General features: G+C 36.9%; 2 protein-coding genes across 8 annotated transcripts; both read left to right on the top strand.

The window, feature by feature from the left end:
• The first annotated feature begins 1,178 nt into the window (after positions 1-1,178).
• Positions 1,179-18,633, top strand: LOC103701804 (uroporphyrinogen-III synthase, chloroplastic). Of its 7 annotated transcripts, XR_005513308.1 has the most exons (11): positions 1,180-1,476; positions 5,923-6,010; positions 8,623-8,689; positions 9,798-9,916; positions 12,165-12,260; positions 13,389-13,444; positions 15,524-15,609; positions 15,995-16,129; positions 16,935-16,986; positions 17,992-18,080; positions 18,333-18,623. XR_005513308.1 is itself a non-coding variant. In XM_008783978.3 (10 exons), exons 1-10 carry the CDS (start codon positions 1,270-1,272, stop codon positions 17,196-17,198), a joined length of 957 nt encoding a protein of 318 aa, XP_008782200.2. In that variant the 5' UTR covers positions 1,179-1,269; the 3' UTR covers positions 17,199-17,593. The 7 variants fall into 7 exon arrangements, 6 of the variants coding, with proteins under 6 accessions (XP_008782200.2, XP_038985989.1, XP_008782199.2 ...); XM_008783978.3 differs by lacking the exons at positions 17,992-18,080; positions 18,333-18,623 and adding an exon at positions 17,145-17,593 and having other exon boundaries at positions 1,179-1,476; positions 13,392-13,444; XM_039130061.1 differs by having other exon boundaries at positions 17,992-18,633.
• Positions 18,634-22,843: 4,210 nt separating this feature from the next.
• On the top strand, positions 22,844-24,022 carry LOC103701897. Its single transcript, XM_008784115.2, has one exon. The coding sequence runs from the start codon at positions 22,911-22,913 to the stop codon at positions 23,928-23,930; it is 1,020 nt and encodes a 339-aa protein (XP_008782337.2). The 5' UTR covers positions 22,844-22,910; the 3' UTR covers positions 23,931-24,022.
• Positions 24,023-25,005: the final 983 nt, after the last annotated feature.

Below are 25,005 nucleotides of genomic sequence, written 5' to 3'. Positions count from 1 at the left end.
ACTTCGGTCTCCATCCCCTGTGTCGTGCTATCATTGCTTCAGAGGCTGTGGGCCCCATGTTTCTTGCTATTAGGAAAGAACGTCTCGGCTTCAAATGCTGTTTGCTGTGTTATCACAATCAGCTCGTATCCGCCCCGGAACGCAGTCCCAGGCACCGCGCAATCACCAAAAGCGAGAAAAGCGAGCTTCTGCGCTCCTTCCGGTCTTGCAGCGGCGTCTGCGACATGCTGGTTTTTGTACAATCACGATTATGGTCACTTCCAGGTGAGCTTAACCCCTCCCCGAAATTTATCTTGCTCCGCATGACCCTTCTTGTAGTAAATAACAAAGGAAGCACTTCTCACCACTCTAATGATTGTAATGATATAAGAGTGTTACATATAACAGTCCATAATTTTATCATCCAATTGACCGTAATTTATGAATTCAGTTAATATTATTTTCATGAACAAGGAAAAATTTAAGTTTGGTTATTATATAATGTTTTTGTTTTTTTTCTAAATAATAGCATGTTGTGTACACCCTTGGGCTTTACAAATATGATGGTTTATATACAAGTGATTTGTATATGCATTAAGCTTACAGCAAGAGTATGATCACACCTATTTTTTTTTTAGGATAAAATATGCAAATAAAGCACACACACAATGCTTTCAAGATAATTCATTGCTAATCCATATACATTGTATGCATCATAATTTAACTATTTTTGAAATAGTTTTATTTTCCAAGTTGGAAAATATAGAGCTATGCATATTTAGAGCATTTGGGTCAAGAAAGATAGATTTGTGGTTGTTGGGTTTAATCTAAGTCGAGATATTTATTGATTGATCTAGAAATTTCAACTAAAAAATTTATTCTAATCTAGAATTATTAGGGATTATGTTCCAAGTTAAAAATATGAAGTTAAGCAAATTTTTTGAGTTTGGATGGAGGAGGATAAACTTTGTGGCTGGGATTGGTTTAGTTTGAGTTGAGATTTTTATTGGTTAGGCTGGACATACTATTATAACCTTGAGATGAAGAAAATAAATATATAATATTTGAATACTTAAAAATATTTTTCATAAACATAATTGTAGACTGGTATAATTTTAGTTTAATAAATTTCCGAAATTAGATCTTTGAAATCTCTGAATTTCTGTAATATAAAATACAAAAAAGAAACTTCTCTAAAAAAAGGCCTAGATCTTGGCAGGTGTTGGTTTGGGGAAAGCTTAAAGGACGGCCACCACCGGCACCCAACACGTTCCCTCCCTCTCACCAAAGATGGCCTCACTCGCTGTCCTCCCTCCGCCTCTTCCTTCTCCTTCTCCTCTCTCGAAGAGAAGACTTTCTTTCTCTTCTCTCAGGCTTCGAGCTTCCTCGTCCTCCCCCTCTCCTCCGTCTCCTGAGCCCGAGCCAAAGGTCGTCGTCACCAGAGCGCGAGGCAAGAATTCCAAGCTCATCGACGCTCTGGTACTCCTTCTCTTGCCCGTAGGCACCGAACACGCACTGGCGTCTGGTTTTCCGCTCCTGTTTGCTTCCAATTTGGCTGAATATTGATTCAATTCTTGGACGGTCAAACGGCTTCTTTTTGCTGCGCTCCCTCTTCCATTGATTTGAATTTCTTCTTTGGTTTGCTCTGCTTTTCGTTTTTCACTTAGACATACATGGAACTGCAATTGGAGTGGTTGTCTTGTCGAATTAAACTGCAGTAAGAAAAGGAATTGTTTTTATCGATAGCTTCGTTTTTTTCGCCATTTTTATCAAATTCTGCCTTGTTTATTCTGCATTTTTCGTTTTATTTTTTGCTAAATGGGCCTCCGGTTGTTGTATTCCATCATCTAAATTTGTTCTGAGGGAGAAAGAAGTTTATCAATCGCGATGTCTGGTGTCATCGTTTATGTTATGTTATTCTTTTCATCCTTTTCCTTGCAATATTGTGGCTCAAAATATGGTATTGTTCTGTCTGATCTCTTATATTGCTGAGGTAGACAGAAGTTTATCAAGCTTCCAAGTTTAAATAATTTATATTGGATGATTGTAGGGCCAAATAAGTTCTCTCAGCTATGCTTTGTTTCTTTCTGAAGTTTGAAAGATTTTCTTTTGTTTTCCTTTTCAATCTGTTCTGGTAAGAAGCTATTATTTGAGTATTTGGTCTTCTAACCTGGTGATGCAGCTGATGCAGCTAATTTGGTCATGTTCTCTGTCTCTTTTCTTGCAATATTTTGTCTCCAAATTCCTTTTCTCTTTTGGTTTTGTTCATCATCTTTCTTAGCAAAGCTTTTTTTGATGAAGATTGCTTATTCATGCTTCTATGTCAGCTTAATTTTACTCGGACACTTGCCAGGACAAATGGGCTCTCTATGTTTGCTTTCTTTTCCTTCCCTGGAAGGTTGTTTGAATTTCTTAGTTCATTTTATTTGTGTTCAAAAAAGAAACTATTACGAAAATGTTTATTTGGTTCTGCTGCATAAAAGGAGTTGCTGTTATCTACTGCATCACCTACTCTCGTCTTCTTTATTCCTGTCCATACCTTTTTCCCCTTGAAAACATTGTTAGTATTGTTGTTTGAAAGCTTTTCTTCACATAGGTGCTGAATCTAGGATCATCATTTTTTTTAATAATCAAGATCAAAGACAGCAGAGCCAGTACTGGGCACCGTACTGGTTGTCCGGCAGAACGAGTCGGTACGGATTTGCGCTGTGCTGTGCTGGGCTCGTACCGATACAATAGAAGAGGCGGGGGAGAGAGAAAAAGAGAGGGAGAAGCAGGAGAGAGGGAGGGAGGCCGGTGGAGGGCCGTCGAAGGCCGGCGACCTGAGTAGGAGGCAGAGGAAACCTCTATGGCCAGAAAACAGAGCGAGTCCCCTATTTCGTTCGAAATAGGGGTCGGGCTTTTTTTTATTTTGCGATTTTTATGTGAAGTCAGCAAATCGCTTGCTGACTTCACGTAAAAATCGCAAAATAAACAAAGGGCCGGACCAATGTTTCATTCGAAACAAGAGATCCGGCCGCAGAGCCACGGGGAGTCCTCCGCACGGCTCGCTAGCCTCTGCTGGTTGGCCTACATCTCCCTCTCTTTTTCTTCCTCTCCCTCTCCCTCCCTCCCCCGCTTGCTCTTTTTTTCTCTCTTTCCTTCTCCTTCTCCCCCTCCGGCAACAGATTTCATTTCCATTGCCGGAACCGTGTTGGTCAGCCGTCGGAATGGCTCGGGACGGTTCCGTCGACCCTGATCAAGATACTTGCCCATTTGCATTTGTTTTCTATGTTATCTCTGTATGCAACTATGAAATAAAGCCTACAAAGTGAAACTTGAGCCATTAATGCTCTCCCTTGCATTGAATAGGATAAATCCATGCTTTCAAGCTTTTGTTACTAGCGATCTGGTCTATGTCTAAAATAAAATTTATATTTTTTTCTATTGGAAATGGTTGATATTATTATCAGTAGCTTGGATCAGTGCGATTGATGTAAAGTATGATTAAAGTTTTGATCACCTGCCATTTGGCTTTCTATCATAATACAAAGAGTTCATATGTTTTGGCCAGCTTCATCATATCTTGAATAAAGTGGCTGTTTGCACTAATGCGTTTTTTTTTCATTAGTGTAGCTTATAATATAATTATCTACTTGGTTGTCATAAAACATTCTATAGCTTCACTAGAAACAAACCCCACTTTATGTGTTAGGGATTTAACCCCAACAAACTGTAACAACTCAAGACCTCATCCAAAATGGCTAGCCGGAAGGTATTATTTGGATTCCTTGATCCTGTATAAGTACTCAAGATTTACCTAGCGAATAACCGATGTGGGATTAAACACATGGCTGCATGGATCCTCACATGCTCCCCCTTTAGAGTCCTGACGTCTTCGTTGGGCTAAGGGTCCAAATCTATTCAAATCTAATCACAAGCACCACGACCGGCCCGTGGTTAGCCTCAATGAGCTCATGCTGCAGTATTCCCTAGTCTACATGGGTTATGGGCCGGGTCCGCTCTAATACTATTTGTCACAACCCAAGACCTCACTCAAAAAGACTAGCTGGAAGGTATTTTTTGGGTTACTTGATCTTGTATAAGTACCCAAGATCTACTTAGCGAATAACCAATGTAGGACTAAACAAACGACCGCACGGATCCTCACACAAACTGCATGTAGTATAAATCTTGTATTTTGCTTTGGTCTTAATCTAGCAAGAACATTTGTTCAACATATTCCAATCTTTCATTTTTAGGGTCTTAAGCAAATTAAAATTCATAATTATGAAATCCAAAGATAGCAGAATTGGCTGGACGCCTACCATCAGTCACTAGCTAAAAGAAGCTCCTTAGATCGATTTGCAAAGCAAGCTACTTAATGGACTTTGATGACCGTTTTAATTTATCTACGTTTAAATGTTTAGGCATTTGGAATAAATGACCTATGCCTTCTTTATGCAATAATTGGCCCTAGCCGTCTTGTTTGAGGTACTTTTTGTACAAACTAGTTCTTTATGTGTTTCTTTAAATAGGTCCATGTTTGCTTGGTTATTTTTCTAAGTAGTGTTCTTAATAGTCTATCACCCTTTATTTGCTTTCTTCATATGAGTTCGTGAGGACTTCAAATTTTATATTTCTATCAGTGGATGCAATCTTTTGAAACATACTCCTCTAACGATTGACATTAAGTAGGCCTTAGCCATCAAGCACAAGAAAGAAAACCTAAAAAGACACAAACATTTAGCAAGTAGCAAGTCATTGCTATGGTGCTGCGAGCAGTATCAATATACAGTAACATGAATAGTGCCGGCTACAGTAATGCTACAGTAGTTGACTCGTAAATACTATCTAAACATCACTTGCACTCTTACTAAGAATTTGGACTGCTGGACTCTTTAAATCAGTGAACAGTATAGACACTTTGAATGAAAACTAGCACTTTGATGTGTACAAATCTTGCGTTGACATCTCATATAGGGACCCAAGAAACACTACCACGTTAATTTTATTCTATCTGAGGAACCGACAGGTTACTAGAAGAGTGGGAATGAAATTCACATATAAGTCCCTCCAAAGTGATCCATCTCTTGGCGCCCTATTTCTTACTGAAGGCAATTGTTGAATCTAATGTTTCTCCATTCATCATGGGATTCCAAATTCTGTTTCTGGGAAACTCCTCTGTCTTTTTCTTTCCAATCTTCCCACCGAATGTTGGAAAATGCTCAAACCATTTTTTAGCTTTACATTCAGTGAATGGTGGATTTCAAGCTAAAAAAACAATGGATTTGCATCCCCAGCCTTTCTTAGCTGTTTTAAATTTCCCTCCTTTTGGAACTGGCTCCTTTTTTTCTTCTTTCATTTGGGTAGTTAGTTCTATGCCTCCTTATTATCTTGAATTTTATATATGCACTTCATAATTTGTGGTTTTAATATGTCGTTATGTTACTCAACTTAAAAGGAAATAAAACATTACATTAAGGTTCTTTCTAGAAAAAGTGCAATATATTCACCATGAATTCTTTTCAACAGAATGTAGAAAATGATCAGTGGTGGTGGTCATGATTTTCATCAGGCTCATTTTAAATTTCTTGTTGCTTCATATCATGGGTGCAAGCTTGCCAAAGTGGCTATTAAGCAATGCCTTTTAGCTACATTTCTTTTCTTTTTCCTACTCAAAGTACTCTATCTCCAAAGTATTTTCTCTCAACGTGGTATAAGAAAAGACATCGGGTGTCATATGAATGTGATGCATAATGCTACTACATATGCATTGATATTATCAAAGTATTTGTCATGACCTAAATTTTTATCGCTTGATCTGAACAGTGGATACTCATTTTTAAGTCTAGATACACAAGCTAATTTTTAGGTTCTTGTCATGCTTTAGTGAGGTTTTTTATGCGGTTGAATAATATCTGTTGTATATAACAGCCATTTATAATCCTGTTCATGTTGCAGGCAAAGCATGACATACACTGTTTAGAGTTTCCACTGATTAAGCACACAAAAGGGCCTGATGCAGATAGGCTTTCAGCTCTCTTACGTGGTAAGTGGATAAACATGGGTATCCATGTCATACTTCTAGTATTGCTAGATGAAGTTTGAACTTGCTTTGATGAAGATAGTTCCATTTCCCCTTTTGCCAACAGTGGTTTCACGAATACGTGTACGCCAGTGCCTGTCAGAAATAGCAGGTGGAATATGATGGGTGCTGGATTGGTGTTGATGTATGTGTAGAAAGCTTTCAGTGAATGACTGCAATCTTGTCGAATTTTTCTTTAAAATATCTAAAACAATTGTTTATCTAACCATAGAAAAATGTAAAATGTTCCCAACAGTAACGGCAAGTAAAATATAGTGTTTACCAAAAAAGAGGACAAAAATTAGGACTTGTTTGAAGCATGACTCAGACAGCTTTGGGACTAAAACAGGTACATGAATTATGCATAAAATTGCAAAAAATAGAAAATTGTTTACAGTCAATAATAAATCAAAAGATAGGAAACTAAAAATTTATATATTTTATAATTAGTACAGACTATATGATTCCAAAGATTCTAATGTACTAATTTTGAAAAAAAAAAAAATGTGCGGTATGACATACAAATGCATGCAGTTATAATAAATATTTCAATAGATTACGGAGTTCAAATGGTGGAAATAATATGTGGCATTTATGCTACAAGGAGGTGTAGTACATCTTATATGCAGTAGATTAGGAAGTTATATAAAGCATCCAAAGTAGGTAAATTTCTTAAACAACACCTTTTACTAGTAAAGATATCCTGTTTAAATGAGGTGATTTTTCAACTTTTTCTGTTGTATTCATGTTGAGGTCCATGGTTTAAAGGAACATTCTTGTATGCTCAATTTATGATGTACTTTTGTTCTGGTAGGGTAATTTGACTGCCTTTTCAGTTGAAACAAATTGAAAATAAAATATACACAGTTTTTTTTGAACCATAAATAAACTTATCGAAGGTTTTGTCAATTAAATCATTTAAAGTTCTTTTTGTGGGGGTGAGGGGGGTGTTTCCATCCTTCACATCCAACATAGTCATATGTGTTCATGCTGCAAGTAGCCTTGTACTTACACTCATGTAGTGCTGCATATAAGCATTGGATCACTCTTTGAGGTATTAATTAATTTTTGTTAAAACAATGTTATTGACTGAAAACATTGGACCCTGCTTCTTACTGGGATTTACTTGTTGGCAAGTTTACATGCGTCAGATGGGTTTTGAGTTAATTTCTCTTTCATATATCTTATTGTGCATATCAATATAAACAAACTCAGCACATGCCAAGCGTTTATGGAAGTGGTGATTTATATTGTATTTGAAACAATGATTTTGTATAGGAATACATTTTCAGTAAAATGCTTTCAGGTATTTCCTCTTTCTTATTGTAAATCACACATTGGCATCACTTGACTCCAAGATGTCCTGCAATCTGCCTTGGCACCATTCTCTTATATCTTTATAAATATCTTAGATTACACTTGTCATAAGTGAACTTGCTGCTAATAATATTAAAGAGGTGCAATGGAGCGTGATATTAAATGTGATAATGTATTCACTGAGGATATGAGGATCTGGTTAAATGTTAAAGTGAAAATGTGAAGACCTTTGGAGAATATCCATTTACATACAAATGTAAAGAATACGAGATGCAACTTTAATGGAAGTATAAGGAGTGATGAAACTGATGTTTAAGAAAAAATGATGCCTAATAAACTAAAAAGAAATAAAGAGAAAAATGATGTTTAAGTGATGGCCAAATGAGATCTTTTCTATTATCTTTAATCTATTGTCCAGATGAATGGAGAGATTATGAAATCACCTTAAAGTTGAATTGGGGTATCATATGATCAAATAGTGCCAAGAGGTTTTAGGGAAGAGTTCATTTTGCAGCAATAATGTTCTCGATGTTAGCCAATAAAGAGAATCATGACAGTGAAGTATCAGAACGATAAGAAGGCTAAGGTGGATTCTGAGTAACCTTGGAAGAAAGGATTAGGAATCACTCCAGTATGAAAAGCATATCAGTTGCACCAATAGGACAGAGCAGTAGAGAACTAGTTAAAATAGCATAGGCATGTGCATTGAAGCTCTCAGGAGATTGACTCAGATTTATCTCAAAAGGTGAGGTAGGAAGAAGAAGGAACTGAGAAAACTTGAAAAATTATGATTAAGAATTTCAAATAGCTTGTGGAGATGGTGGAAGCGTAACTCAGTTAAAATGATAAACAAAAATTATGTCTAGTAAAGATGACACTAGATAAATTGGATAAGGCTTGATTTATAGTTTTAAAATTTGGTGTAGTATGAAAAGACGAAGTGATTATGATGATATTAGCACATTGGGCATAGAACCACTATCTAAACATCAAACTTTTAGCATGGAATTTTCTAGTTCTATATGAATACCGCATCTGATCTTTAATGTCTTTGACTTATTATTCTATGCATTCTTTATTTTAGAATATATATATATATATATATATATATATATATATATATATATAATTTAATCATAATATATACTACTGAATTCTTCTTCTAGATTGCTTTGTAAACAAAGTTTGATAGCGTGCTCATTAACTTATTGCAGAATTTCTTTTGGGAAAGATTCATAATTGATACTTTTTATTTCCAGACGCCATGTTTGATTGGATTGTCATCACTTCTCCCGAAGCTGGTGTAGTGTTTCTTGATGCATGGAAGTAAGAATCAAGAATCAACTATTTTATGTTATTTTTTTATAACAATTACTATGTATTAAAATCTCTTCTTTTTTGCATTAAAATCCATGGCTTGATCTATTTGGTAATCCAGGAAGCTGATTTCATTGCATTATTTTAAAATTTATTATATAGAGTAAATACGGAAAGATGGAAGATCCAGGTTTATAAACGAGATATATATATATATATATATATATATATATATATATAGAGAGAGAGAGAGAGAGAGAGAGAGAGAGAGAGAGAGAGAGAGAGAGAGAGAGAGAGAGAGAGATTATCTGCAACAAACCTCTAGAGATGTTGTCCTTCCCACTTTATAACTCATCTGCTTGATTGAATAGAGACTAAAGGATTGCCCAGGGCTAGGTAGAACAAATGATAGAATTTTGTTCTCTCTCTCCCCTTCCCTTCGTTTTTTAGTCTCTTCTTATTCAGTTCTGTTGCCTGACCTTTTTCCATTTGTATATATTCTTATAGCTCCTCATCTTCTCTTGCCCTGACAAGGAAGTATTACATATGACATCATCCAAAAACATTAGACTATTTTTTATCTCTTACTCCCCCTCCTTTTCCTTCTAGTTTTACCTTTAGAACTTCATGTTGAATGATGAAATAATAACCCAATGTCTTTCATATTCTTATTTTATGTCCATCTTACTTGCTGCAATTAGTATATGATATCTATTTGTGTATTAAACTGCATGTATCTGCCGCTTAACAATTCCTGATCTGGGCACTTTCCTGTGGTCAACTTTATTATCTATCCAATGACTTACCCCACGTTGTTCCTATTCTTGCAATCATGATATGTATTGACCTATCTATTTTGTGATTTGAGCACTCATTGACCCCGTCACTTGAATATTGTACTTGTCAATAGCTTTGGTTAGTGCAAGTTTAGTGGAAAGAGATCATGCCTCAAGGTTGGTTGTTTAGAAAGATATTGTAAAGAGTGACTTACATACTAATTTGTGCTTGTACGTAGAAAGATATTGTAAAGAGTGACTTACATACTAATTTATGCTTGTACCTATCATCAACATGTGATTATTTTGGTGCATTGAATAATGATTTTAATTTTAATCAGGGCTGCTGGAAAACCCAATGTGCGAATTGGGGTAGTTGGATCTGGTACCGCAAGTATTTTCCATCACATATTGCAACTACCAGATCAATCTCTTAAAATTGCATTTTCTCCTTCAAAAGGTACAGAATGTTGCTAATGCAAGCACAACATTACGTCCATTTATATGCTCTTTCCTTTTTAAATGGAAACATGATAGACATATCTTGGAAGTATTTGGAAATAGGATAGTTATACAGGGTCGGAAGATTCACCATGGCACCACATGTTAACCAAGAGTTCTATTTTCCCCCTTTGCATAGTGTTTTCTCAAATTTCCCAAACATTCCATGTTAAGGTGAAGGGAGGGACAACCTACCCTTTTTATGAGAAAAAAGAATATGAAAGCTCCAAAGGGGAAAAGGAAAAAGAAAGAACTTAAGCAGAAGGAAAACAGGGATGCCTCTTGCTGTTATAAAGTATGCTACACCAGCAAGTTGCCAAGACGAGTTGGTTCCTTTCAGGTCTCCATGAGACTCTGATCTTTTGCTCCACCACACGGTCCAGAGGGAAGAGACCATCGCAGCATTATCACCGACTGCAAGGGAGGGCTTGAGCTTAGACCATATAATTCTGGCAAGAACGTTTGAGAAGAATATGGCTAATTGAGTCAAACGTTGCATTAATCTTGTTTATCTTTTCAAAATTGAAGAAAATAATGTTATGTTATCTATCTTTTTATTGTAGCTAGGATTTCTGTTATGGTGCCACTTGCTGTCCATGCTTTAGAACAAGGTCCGCCGTACCGGTCCGGATCGGCGTACCGGTGGCCGGCCGGACCGGTACGGTACCGGTCCGGACCACTTTCTTTCCCATCAAAAAAAAAAAAAAACCACAGCGAGGCGCTGTGGTTCCCCCCCCCCCTAAAAAAACACCGTACCGGTGCGAACCGGCCGGTTCGCACCGGTACGAGACCGGTACCAACCGGTACCGGCCGGTACGGTCTCCGTACCGGCCGGTTCACAGAAGAAAACCGGAAATACCGGTTTTCATCTGTGTCCGGTACCGGTACGGCATTCCTTGCTTTAGAATATTATTTAGCTCAATGAAAGCAGCTGCAGAAGCAGGTTTCAGTATGTGAGCAGAGAACTAATACTAAAATGTATAGAAGTAATCAATAGATGTATGTGCAAAATATGATTATATATTTTAGAATGATTGAAATTAACTCATTTGTTTTCTAAGTTAGAGTCAGAATTTGATAGAAGATTTTGTATATATACAACTGAATTAAAATTGACAGTGAAATTTGATAAAACCACAAAACTGTTAGTGATGGTTTTGAAGAACGATAGGAAGATATAAATATTAAGAGTGGGTGGAGTAAAAGAGTTAGAACAAGTTTCTGGAGTGGGAGAGTAGCCTATGTAAGTGATTTTGGCTAATAGGCTTTAGATTAAAAAAAGCTGATGGCGATATTCTAGGAATAGATATCAGGTAGAAATGGAATCTTATAAAGCTTAGTGTAGGATAGAAGTTTCACAAAAGTAGAACCAGATATATTATTTAACTATTATAGTTAAGGTGGCATTAAATTGGATCATGCTTTACTGGGAGCAGGTTGGCTCCATTGGCTGTGTGACTCCAATTTTCCTCTGGTTATGCACGTTGATCACTTCACCTTGAAACACACATTGAATTGCCTTGAGATCTGTCCCAAAATCACAAGCTGATCGAAGGGTCACATGCATCACAAAGCTGCGGCTATGGAATCCATGGTTACCCAGCTTGTGTCATGCTATGCATCATGAAGTTCTGCACTTGTTCTCTCTGACTTCTAAAAATTGATTGCAGATGATGTAATCATATGCTTCTTCAGCTTCTTTTTTTCTTTTACATGACATCCACATGAAAATATTAGATAACAACAAAGGTCCAAAACAAAACGTGGATGTGAAAGATTAGAATGCTGGCATATGCATTGTGAACCAGCAAACATGCATTCAGAATTCAGTATGGTGGAGGAATTTTTAGTATTGCAATGATAGTGGAGAAGGTGATGAACAAATGAGATGCTGTGGTCATGTACAATATAAACCACAAGCAACTTTGATACTGCATTTTCAGATGTGTGGAAGGATTGAAAAGGAAAAGACCTAATGGATGGTAACTGGGGAAGGTTTCTACAATCTTATGTCATTGGATGATGTGGATGATATAGTCTTTGATATAAACAAGTGATTTAGGATGTGTACAAGGCTAGCTAAATGATGATATGACATTTCTTGGCTTTGGTTCTGGCATGTTAGGATAACTTTCAATGAACTTATCTTGTTTATCATGACAAATCTGATTAGATATCAGTCTTGACAGTTATATTTGATTCTTCAGCAACAGGCAAATTATTGGCTTTGGAGCTCCCAAAGTTCGGTCGCACGAATTGTACAGTTTTATATCCTGCATCTCTGAAGGCTGGCAATGAAATTGGTGGGTCAATTATATGTTTTTATAGTTGTATGTGCTCTTTGCTTTCTCGAGTTGCCCATCCTCCTCACTGTTTTATACACAATGAAATTATTGTAAGTTGGAGCAATAATTAAAGTTCTCACTGATACGGTGTTGGATCTACAATACCCACCATGCTGTTAGGTTATCAGCATACTGCAAGGATGAGTAACTTGCTGCCTCTATGCAATCCGTGTTGGCCTGCAATGCTGTATTTGAACATGTTAGAGCGATATACTGATATAGGCTAAAACATCATGCTATGAGTATGTACTACATTTTTTCCTTCTCAAACCCATACCTGAGTGTCCTACAACGCCATTCCTCTTCAATATAACCTCATGTTTATCTTTGTTTTTCCCTTTTGCATTCTTTTTTTCATTTTGAGGATTTCAAGGTGGACATTAGATCAAACATTAGAATCAAGTTAACTGATAGTTATAAACTTTCCATCACACTGCAATATCTGAGCTTCTCATGATACTGGCAGCATTCATGGTACAACACTTCTGATATGTTGTTGTGTCACTTGCAGTTTGTTAAGAATTTTGAGCTCATTTTTGTTGTAAATATATGTACATACTTGCATATGTTAATTCAAATTACTTACTGTGAAAGCATGTATTGAATAACAAAACTGAATAGATATCCACAATAATTTATTTCAATATATTAGTTAAAAAAGTGTGTTTATTTCCATTTTCTATTTTCAATTATAAAGCAATTAAATTTGGCCTATGTTGAAAAAGAAAATGAATAAAGCAGCGTACATAGTGTACCAAATGCAAATCTTTTTACAGATGTGTATCTTTCTGTGCTGGAGTTTGGCAACTGTCAGTGTGGTGTGATACTATATGCATATTGTGCTGGGCACCAACCAGCACAGACAGGAAATATGCTACTTTAATCCTTGAATCCAAAATTGTGTCAAATGCTATCGTCTCAGGCCTATTGATCCATCCCTCTGGAAGTTAACATGCTATTGCCTTCCTTGGTTTTTTTAAGTACTATTCATATTATCATTCTTTCTAGTGCATTGTTCGTTGCCCAAATCAAATTCTTTTGTCCTTTTGCAATTTCAGTCTGAACTTATTGTATCTATTTGTGCAGAAGAAGGCCTGTCGGATCGAGGGTTTCAGGTCACGAGGCTGAATACATATAACACTGTAAAATCTTGTCTTCATACATTTCCAATTAAACAAATTTCGTTTTCCATAAATTTTTGTCTGTTCACTGTGACATAATCTCAATAAATCATAGGTTGACCTAGACATTTGATTCATTTCCTCCTAGATTTTGGGTCCTAGGCATTTCTTCTTAGAAAATATGAAAAGAAGGTGCAGTTTATAGTTTGTTAATTTTGTTAAGTGTTATTTAATCATTATATTATAGCTACTTGTCTGCTTTCTCTTTGCTGAAAATTCTACATTTGAATTAGTAAGTTAATGGATAATCTATAACTGTAATGTAAGAGTTGTTGAAAGCACCACTTACATATGGTGTAACTAATATCAATAAACTAATACCAGTGTGGGGATTGTATCTTATGATATATCATGTTGAGCATTAGAAAAACTATTTGTAGAATGCTACCGATAAATGATTCCTTATTATCAAAGACAAGACAGTGATGCTTTATTGGCATTTCACAGGCTTCTGTGCTATTACTGAGAACAGTGATTTAATCCAGATAAAGCACATTATATAGAATCACAAACACTTGGTTATATGTTTTCATTCGTTTAAATTTCTTCATTGATATGGGGTTGTATGTCCTTCCCCTAACAATCTGGAATTGTTTTAATCTAACAAATCACCTGCCACACTTGCCGAAATCCAAAAATATATGAAAGCTAGCTCCTTGTAGCAGGTCAAGTAAAATTATCTTCCAGGCCATTCTACCACAAGCTTTAATGGGCCCTGGCCAAATTCAAAGTTGTAAATATTAATGTATCTGTAGTCATTTTCCAATCCTCCTTTCATTTGATACCTCCATGGCCCAATTAGTGTTTGGCGTTCTCCCAAGTCCCAACTTTATTAGGTTATGATGCAGCCTGCTGGTAGCTGGGTCTTGGATTTCTGCAGCAACCCTACCTAACAACTGCCTTATTCATGCTTCCTTTGTTTATTTCATCCAGCTTTAGGTGCTCTTACATTTTGGCAACCAAATCATCTAAATATTTTACTCAATTTAACTTTGTCCTTCTTGCTCCTGTTCTGTTCTATTCTAGAGCTGTAACCAAAAATTTTTCTTATGCAAAAGATGCTCTCTGCTATTTTCATCTTTGTGTCCATATCTGCTTATTGCAGGAAGCATCCCTGTGATCAATCCCGTTTGAAGCCTAAGTTTATCAAGAAAGACGTGGTTCATTGATGAACGATGACCATTTTTTTTCTGATTACCCAGTTAAAAAAATTATCAGCAAGTCAAATTTCTTATTCTCGCTATGGACCTCCGCTTGAGTCTGCAACTTTCCAATATGAACCTTCAGAGCACAAGAAATATGTAGTGATTGTGTATGAGTATCAGTCACATAGAATACAGTAGTTTCCATTTATCGTAGCTAGATCTATAACAGATTAAACTGCATACTGTCCAATATTTGTTGCATGTGGATTCTGAATTTTGGAATGCTATTTATTAATTTAGATGAAAGAGCCTACAGACTAGGACAACTAAAAGTGCATATCTCTAGTATATTGTTTAGGTAAATATCATGATAATATCTATATCAGGATATTGGCAAATGTCAGGTAATTGTAATTACTTTGAACTGATTGTGATGTGCTTTATCTTCATATATTAGGCAAGATTGTTAGAACTGCATAAACATCTAGGTTGTTATTACTAGCTGATTGTACATCCAAGATACACTGCTGGCTGGACATTCATTAAGGGTCTACAAGCAGCTATCCAGCAATTTGGTTCCGACAAGAGCATTCGATAGTAAATTTTGTTAGGTCCTAGCCAAAATTCCTGCTATTTTATAAAATGCCAGTCCTGTATATCATTTGTCCGACGCCTTTCACTGATGTATCTGCATGTTTCAAGATCTTGTAGTCTGACTAGCTAGATTATTTCTAATTTGCTGGTCTTTTTTTTCTACAAGTAATCCTTTCATTTAGCATTTGATATTATTTGTAATAACCCGAGTTATGTTAATGGAAGTTACCAGCATGAAGATTTAAGTAATGTGAGCTTGACCAATAAACATGAATCATTTTGTTTTTTCTATACTTAACAGATAGCTATTCAAGATGTAGATCAGATGGTTCTAAAGCAAGCTGTTTCTGCTCCAGTAGTTGCAGTAGCCTCTCCTTCTGCAGTGCGGTAATTTACACCTTCTCATCATTTTTGCTTTCAGGTTACAAAGTCTTCAGTGTTTTGGCACATCCTAGTAACTAGAATCCATTTGATTGATGACCGTTTGCTGATTATCTCCATTGATTGCAAACAATATGATTAAGAAGAGCAAATCTAATCCTTGATCCTCCAAACACTTCATCTACTTGGTTTATCCTAAGTTTATAAGAAATTCATTTGTCCACAATATCTTCAGTTTGGTAAAACTTCACTTTTTTTCATTCTCCTATGATGTTAATGTTCTAACATATCATTACCTTACTGTTTTATTTTCTTTACTTCCTTTTCTCTACTCAAAATGGTATTCCTGTATTACCTTTATTGCTAATGAGTTGACCATTATCTGACATAGGGCCTGGATTAATATCATCTCGAATTTGGAAGATTGGGACAACTCTGTTGCTTGCATTGGTGAGACAAGTGCTTTGGCTGCAAAGAGATTAGGACTAAAGAATGTATATTATCCAGCAAACACTGGTTTTGAAGGGTATGTCTTATTTCTTTCTCATAATTATCATTCGTTAGCTAAATGGAGACTGCTGCACTGTAATGGCTGGTAAGCGCCAGAATATACTGGATATGGCATTGGGGCTTACAGTCCATAATAGGCCTTTCTTTGCTGTGGCAAGTCTGAAGATCTCTTTCTATTTGGCATGATTGACCATTTGTGGATGCATATGACCGAGCTGAAATACCAAAGGGAAAAAAGAATACCTTCAATTTGGATGGACAGCCAATAATTCTACTTTTCGATCTTAGCTACCTTTGTATCCAAATCTTTTAGGTCTCCCTCTTTGGAGTTGTCTTCTGTATTAAGACTTGAATGACATGAATAAGTCAATGGAGATGCTTGACAGTCTGCATCCACTAATTTTATTGATACGTCTTGGTTTTATCTTCCCATTCAAATCATGTTTAAGATGATATCTTATATACTGTATTTGGGTGAGATTCACTAATATGCATATATGGTGCCCCATCCACTAATTTTATTGAAACGTCTTGGTTTTATCTTCCCATTCAAATCATGTTTAAGATGATATCTTTATATACTGTATTTGGGTGAGATTCACTAATATGTATATATGGTGCCCCATAAGTTGACTGCATCCCTGTGAAAGTTCCATGAGTACCATTCTGGAGTGAAAGTCCACCCAATGTTTTGTGAGACCTATTACTTATGCCACAGCACACCTCTCAGACATGTCATATTATAACCCCACGCATGATTGATGATCTTCAAAGAGTAAAGATAATTTCTCATCAGTGCATTCTTGCATTCCTGCTTACAGGTGGGTTGACAGCATCTTTGAAGCTCTAAGAATTCACAATCACCCACAAAAGGTTCGACTATACCTAATCACAGATATTTCTCTTTTTTTTTTAGAAAAAAAAAAAAACTGTTGCACAGTTTTGCATTCTTTGCTTTTTCTTGTTGTTGCCTCTTGTAATTTGTTTTGTATATAATCCAGGCTCTAGCTTGTTGATAAAGAAACATGCAGGGAACTGAAGATTTAACATTAAAGATAATGGGAGCGAACGACATTCTTGGTTGAAAGCAAGCCTGGATGTCATCATTGCTGTGATAACCCTAGCAATATCTTATGCACATAGAGAGATTCCCATCACATTTCATTATTGAATGAAACTGGATGAGATAACTTCTTCGAAGGTCAACAACAATGGAAAGGTGATCATAACACATGATGGAGAACCAATAATCTACCGAACATGATCAGATGTTATATAGATACTTTTTTTAATATTTCTGTTAATACTTTTTTTAATATTTCTGTTAACTTGTACGAACAAAATATGTATGAGAAGAGGAATTTCAGTGTGTCGATCTTCTGTAATGTCAGGAAATTCATGTTCTTTTACTTTCACAGATGTATTGTTTGATTTTTTCGCCTATTTAGTTACAGTTTCAGAAGGATCAGTTCTCATTTTACCAGGGTCTTGTACACCATGTGCTGTACAGCTTTCTGTTGCATTTCATGATCGAATACAACTGAATGGCATAATTTCTTTGAAGGTCAACAACAATGTAAAAAGTTATCATGAGATCATGGAGGATGAACAACCTAACATACATGATAATTTATGAAGGCAATGAGATATTACGCAGATTTTTTCTTATTTCTTTCAGCTTGCGCAAACAAAAGAGGCATTTGGAGTATACTTACTTAATATCAGGGAATTTACATTTTTGCTCTCATAGATGTACTGCTTGATTGCTTTTCCTACTGATTTTGCAATGTTGGATTGACTGCCTCTTATTTTACGAGAATCCTGTACACCATGTATTTTCCACATTTTGCTTAAAGACTTCGAAAACTCTGACAACAGACATGAAAGAGCCTGTCATTCATGGAAATTCATGCACTACAACAGCAGCCTATGCATGCCTGTTATTGTTAAGGAGTCTGCAAAGAAAGGTATGCTTGTCTGAATTTTGAAAGATCTCTTATAAGAATTTATATTACATGCAATCTTTTGGTCTAGTCCTTTATGAAGAGGTTATCCTGTAAGTAAGTGTCCTGCGGCTGTTTAATAATGCAAGTTAAACAGATTCATGCCTGTGCAACTTGTATTACTTTTGACATTTACTCTGACTATATAGCATCACTTACTAGTAGATGATTTCATGATCTCCTACTCCACTAATACTTGAGCTGCATTTTCAACAGAGTGGAAGGACTAGTTTTGGCATATTCACAGAGCAACCAGCAATTACAGTGAGATCATTGTTAATGCTCTATTGGTAGCTTGCACCCAGGTCCCCCACCTGTCAGATATGAATAGTTAGGCGAGCCATAGATAACTGTCACGAAGCCTCATTCAATGCACAGAAGCAAGCCATGACAATTCTCAGAAGTTGTTTGAATCTTGTAATTTTCAACTTCAATCATATTCGCTTATGATTGTATCAAGTCTTCACATAAACCATTATATTTAATATGCTAATTTAAAAATTTAAATTAAACATGGTTTATTAAATCGATAACTATAAGAAATTAGTTCTCTTGGAGTTGGCAAATTGTAATTATTCTCTTGGAGTCTTCCATATATATCTATATTTTACCTCTTCTGTCTGAGAAGTTTAGCTTTCCTATATGCAAAACAAATTGTTGAGACCCTATTCTCTATAAAATTCAAGCAATCTGAACAGAATTATACATATGACTTCTTTCTCTAGAGAATTACTAGCTTGCTCTCCTGAAAACAGGCAATCAAGATTAAGTTTCAGCTGCTTGTCTCCCACATATAGCTTCAAATTATGTCAAAATTCTTGCTTTTATCATATTTGTTGATCTTCTCAGTCTTATGTAAGGTGACATGGGAAGAGAAGACATCGCTGATAACAGTAATAATGACGTTGCGTCATTGCTGGAATTTCTTGGCCATCAAAAATGCTCAATAGTCTGTCAGTACATCTTATAGACATCCATGCGTCTGTAAGATTAGCAAGTGCGATGGTGTTAAGTAACACTGGAGAAGTTATCTTTATATGAGGTGTACCACTTAGTATAAACAAGTGTAATTTATCTTACTGTAGCGGAAAGGAAATGAATGTTGCAGGAGAAACGTACCTATAGAGCTACACTCACACCATTAGCTGGATTGACTCCCAAGTATATTGAGCCAAATGTAGACCTGCATTGTTCTGGCATGGGTGAATGAAAATTCTTCAATTCAGGTAACAAGAAACTCTGTTGGTGCAGAGATGGCAGGCAATTTTCACTCCAAGTAGTCTGCGACAATTTTTTATGCATTCACACTATGATGATAAGAGCAAATTGTTGAACTGGTGCATATGTTTGGCTTGTTTATGTCGTGGCAAATTGGAGCTTGGATTTTGAAGCTATTGATGCTCTACGATTTCATTACCAGCTTTATCTTGAGCTTTCTTGCACAAAATTTTGCTTGATAGGCACCTCTTTAAGTCTCATCAGAGATTAGGGTGCGATTCCTCAAGTTCAAATATGCTTGTGGATCGCAGTCAATGACAGCATGATGCATCTCGAATGGAAAGTGAACTACTTGGTTGACATGTTAAAGAGGAGAGAAACCATGCGATGCAATCAGCTTTCCATAGTTGGGATTCAGCATGGATAGGAGATGAACTCCCATTATTCGGGTGAGCATCAAAGAATGATATCTTCAAATTCGTTATTCAGGTTAAAAATCACAATTAAATACCACAATTCCATTGCGGTTTATAGTTTTGTCAGTGATCTTGCAATTCTAATGCTGGTCTAGGCAAAGTTTAGGCACATAAAAGCCAACGTAGTTCTATCTGGCTATGAAGAAATAATGGGTGCTGTTCTGTAGGAATCTTGCCAAGAAGTTTATTGGAAAATAGGAATTAGTGGTCGTTAAAGGTCACAAAGTCCACACCGACCGTCTTTATAGCAGTTGTTTACAAAGTCTTACAATCCTCTGTTGGAGTACAGAGAGCATAACTCATTTTATGCAGCAAGGGCTGATCTTTTATCAATTTTTCATGCAGATCTCTGTCGCGGTTCAATTTTGTGCAGAGAGCTTTTTTTTATGTTTCAAACTTCTTGATTCCCAAATCATAAACGAACAATTTTACTGTTGCAGCAAGGCACACGAATCTACCAAAATATTTATTTCCATTTTATATATTTATGTATACATACATACATACACACACCCACACACATACATATATATATACACACACACACACACACACACATACATACATACATACATACATACATACATACATACATATATATATATATATATATATATATATATATATATTGCTCTTCTAACCATATCTTCATAGTCAGTAGTACTTTTGAATGTGAAACAAGTTCCAATGTGATGATGTCCTAACAATCAATAGCCAGATGGTTCCCTTCTATAATTGATTTTCTAACTCCCGTTTCTTGTAATTCTGAATGGTTTCTACCTAACAAAATTTCAAATCATCTTGAATGTGAAATTTTCTGTCTAAACCTGATGATAATATGGTAGGTGCAGACCTCTATTTTGCTGCTAAATAATATTTTGCTAGCTGGTTTTGGTTTCTCAATCTACAGGGCATGAAGAACATGTGTCAATAAATATTAATAACAGAATTTGCCCCATTGAGATTTGTCATTCTGAGAGAAAGGGAAGAAGACCTACCCAATGTAATATGGAACCCAGAAGCTCCAAGTTTTCTCTTTTAATGTTAGTGCTTTCCCTCCCAAGAGAAGTATAACCCTATCTCAAAATCCCCCAAACTCATACGTACTTCAAACATTGTAATTGTGTAACTTTGAAGATTATCTGTTTTCCCTGATTTTGTTCAGAAATTAAAAGATCACCCAAACTCCCTGATCTCCTTGTTTCTACCAATGGATGAGATTATAAAAGCATAGATTAATGGACGTATGCATGCGACAAAAGGTAATCCCGAGATAAAGGGGTGTAGTCTCCAAACATGAAAAGGCGGATGGTTTATTCCTTCAGTCTTTGTTTCTAATATGACAAAAGCTCTTTTATTATTTGAGCTTATCTTTGCTATATGCCAAGTAATGGTGACGATCATGTGTTAAATTGCACATAAATTATTGTTTAATGATAGTGTTGTTAAGATCCGAATTGTGTCATAAATATAAAGTGGGCACGGGGGATTGGATCATGAATTGGATTGTAGCTCATAACATTTTTTGTTTTTTTTAAAAAAATTAAATATATAAAAATTTAAAAATTAAAATTAAAATATGAGTCAAATATAGAGTAGATGAATGAAGAATAAAAAAGCTACGCATACGAAAACTCTAGTTTCAACTAACATAAGCTCGTATATAGCATGCCTCATGCAACAAACACTGTGTTTGGTTAATCAAGATATTTATATACTACTTAAGAATTTAATTATTATTCTAGTTAGAATGTATTAGGAAAATATGAGAATAAGATTTTACTTTATGGCTGCAAAAATACGAAAATACTTGTCTCTTATTTTTAGCTCTATAGACTATATAACAAGCACTAGAGAATTATTAGCAAATAATTTACAAGCTAAATATTCAAATGAATTATAAAAAGTGAAAATATGTGATTTAATATCTAAATAGCACAATCAAGTCCAATCTTAGTTCACCCAAATAAAAATCCCAGATTTTATTTTCTTAATGATTCAGATTCAAAGATGAGATCCGGATTGTTTGGGACCGCTGCGATGTAGATCATAAGATCCAGATTGTGAACTATAAGATTTTGATATCAAAGCTTAATGATGGAAGCACGGATTGGATAATGGGCAAATGAACTCCCTGTCATGGTGCATATTTAGATGGTAAAGATCAAAGCATACCATTTACCATGCTCAAATTTTAATAGAGAACTTAAAAATAAAAATAATCGCTAATATGTATAAAGAAATTGTATCTACCATACGCTTGGTAAAACTAATCTATTATCAAACTGCGTCTAGTATGACCGAAGCGCTTATTTTCGTTGATACCTGGAAAACCAACTTTCTCGACATCAATCCCCAGCTGCACCGGCTCGGTTTGCAACTCGATACCTCCAAGGTTGGACTTCGCCGCTACCAAGGCTGGAAAATTCTGGACTTTGGGCTGAAAGACAACATAATCCGATTAGTCTCGATTCTTGGCCCATGTTGGTCCAATACAAACTCCTGTGGGCCTTCTGGTACACCTTGGCCCGTCTTAACTCGGCCTGTTGCCGCCATGAGCTCGGTGGTCAACGCAAGCCGCGCGCGGCACCCTCTTGTGCTTGTCTTCTAATGCTCCCAAAACTCAGAAAGACGTACTTCTTCCTTCTAGACGAACATTTGAGAAGGCTTTCCTTGATCAAATCAAAGAGCACAACCAACAAGTAAATCTATGAAGATGACTTCTAATGATGACTTTGGTAGCCAAATATATGCTTACAACAATGCACTCTTGTCGTCACACTGATGGTACAAACTTTTGCCACTTCGGAGGCCCATGTCTCTTGGAAAGAAAAAAATTCGTTCGCTCGATGCTCCATTAATTCCACGTGCAAAACCATACTTATTATTTTTCCTGATAGATATTATACGTACGCAACTGTTAAGAAAAGTAATTTTTCTAGCTACAAAGAGGCAGGTCAAGCAATCTTCCCTCTCCTCATTTCCTTCCATCTTCCTATAACTCATTCAACTCATAAAAGTCCCCACCCCAAGCCAGACTCTATTTAATTCCAATTCAGTGAGGCTAAAAAGAAGCCTATCAAGAGGAGAAAGGGAGCAGATGGAAGTGGCGATACCAATGGCACCAGCCCAAGACTTCCGCTTCCAGAGTGCATCCGCCTCCCCATATGCGAGTGCACCGTCAAGCCCGAAGCCCTTCGGCCATCCCTCAGACTACTCCTTCCATTATGCCAGTGCCCCCGCCAGCCCCTCTCGAACTGCGGCCATCTATGCCCATGTATTTGGTTGGGAGGACAAATCCGGCAGGCCAAAGCCTAGCGTCGATGATGAAGAAGAATTCGACTTTGCCTTCGGTTTTGATAGGCAGCTCCAGAGGAAAGCGCCGACGACAAATCTTGCCGCTGCCGATGAGCTCTTTGAGAAGGGGAGGATCCGGCCTCTGAAGCCTCCTCCCCATCTCCACCATCCTGCAAAGGATGATGGGAGCAGTACAGCTTCCTCCTCTTCGCGAGGAGGAGGTGGTGGTTACAAACCTCCATCTCAAGAGGTTGTAGAGGAAGGCGTGAAAGATAGAGGGAGGACCCCCTCTACTCGTTCCACCACTTGTTCTTCCAGAAGTAGGAGAGGGCCGAGATCCCTCTCTCCTATTAGAGGAGCTGGGGACTTTCGCAACTTCGTCACCTCCTCTACCACACCCACCCCCACCTCTTCAACGAAGGGTGGTGGGAGCAAGAGGTGGAGGTTGAAAGACTTGCTCCTGTTCCGGAGTGCTTCAGAAGGATGTGCGACCGAGAGAGGAAGCAAAGATGCTCCGCGCAAGCACTCCATGTTTTCGCTGCCGCCATTTTTATCCAACAGGAGAAGGTCAGGAGGGGAGCATGCAAAGAATTCCGGCTCCAAGCCGACTGATAAGAATGGTTCGATTAGAAGAGGAAGCGGGCCGGCTGTCTCTGCGCACGAGAAGCACTACACCATGAACCGTGCGGCGTCGGAGGATTTGAAGAAGAAAACGCCCCTGCCTTTCCACCGCCCTGGCCTGTTTGGTTGCTCCAGCTTCGACCCAGCCATCGACAGCATCACCAGAGGAGTTAGTAGCAACTCCTCCCGGGGGCGAACCTAATAACTGATCAAGTTGAATTGCCCACACGAGAAGGAAAAAAAAGAAAAAAAAAACTACTATTCTTCTTTTATAAATACTTATTATTTATTCATTTTTTTTGTTAATGTCAATGTAATCTATCTATCTGAGAGTTCATAAATTTGGGAAGGTTGCTGTTAATGGTTTCTTTCTTCTTTTTTGTGAAAACCAAGAGAGGATAAGAGAAGGAATTTATCCGTTCTGTATTTTGAAATATGTTTACTATGTATCTTATTTTAATTCGTTTGAATGAATGTCAAAGATGTATATGGAATGCTGCTATAGATGGTTGTGATAAGGAAATTTGGTTGTATGGTCTCGGCCGGGTTGCCAATACGGCTGAAGCCTCATATAATTATATTTGCTGGAGCTCAAGCCGCGCCATCTCCATGTGTCACATTCTTCTCGTCTCCATGCATTACACGTTCTCCCATCTTGCTAACAACCACTGCAATTCTCACTCGTCCTGTTTTCCTGTAGGTCATGTGTATAGTCTTTATTAAAATGGACGTGAACAAAAGTTTGCTAATTAACCTCTCATTTCCAACCAAAAATACTTCGCGATGCATGGTGTGCACCTACTAACAATAATATACTATACACAGCATAAAAAGTTATTTTGTTTGATAGCTATCTATCTTCTATAATAATAATGATCGTTGAGTACTGTACTGTAGGGTGCATGCAAACCGCATACTATAGAAAATCCGTGCTCCTCATTTCCTAGGCCTATTTACCTGCCCACTTTTTTATTCTAATTGTCCCTCCGTATGAAGATTGTAAGGCCATTGATTGGTAGCCAATAGTTTTTTTTATGCAGCCAAAGCCCATATTATCACAAGGCAATGGTTTTCATTGGTCAATTGGACGGATATCTCTCATATACTATAAACTGCACCCACCTAAATTTGCGGAGCTGTCGAGCCATCACTTGCTTTGCAGCTATTAACATCACAGTACCCGTCATAATCCCTCACCTAAACCACCTTTTCCCTCAAATTCTATATGTTTATTATGATTTGTTTCGGCGGGATCCGCGCTTCATAAACCGGCCGGC

This window comes from Phoenix dactylifera, chromosome 9, assembly GCF_009389715.1.
Source record: "Phoenix dactylifera cultivar Barhee BC4 chromosome 9, palm_55x_up_171113_PBpolish2nd_filt_p, whole genome shotgun sequence".
In the NCBI taxonomy this organism is placed as follows: domain Eukaryota; kingdom Viridiplantae; phylum Streptophyta; class Magnoliopsida; order Arecales; family Arecaceae; genus Phoenix; species Phoenix dactylifera.
The sequence above is the reverse complement of the archived record's forward strand: the minus strand, read 5'-3'. Positions and strand labels throughout refer to the sequence as shown.

What these genes read in the sequence shown, in the direction of transcription:
- LOC103701804 (XM_008783977.3), top strand. Translation starts at nt 1,270, where the DNA reads ATGGCCTCACTCGCTGTCCTCCCTCCGCCTCTTCCTTCTCCTTCTCCT. An exon ending in TGCATTTTCTCCTTCAAAAG is followed by an intron (nt 9,917 to 12,164) that starts GTACAGAATGTT and finishes TTGATTCTTCAG; the next exon opens with CAACAGGCAAATTATTGGCT. An exon ending in GCAAACACTGGTTTTGAAGG is followed by an intron (nt 16,130 to 16,934) that starts GTATGTCTTATT and finishes TCCTGCTTACAG; the next exon opens with GTGGGTTGACAGCATCTTTG.
- LOC103701897 (XM_008784115.2), top strand. Translation starts at nt 22,911, where the DNA reads ATGGAAGTGGCGATACCAATGGCACCAGCCCAAGACTTCCGCTTCCAG.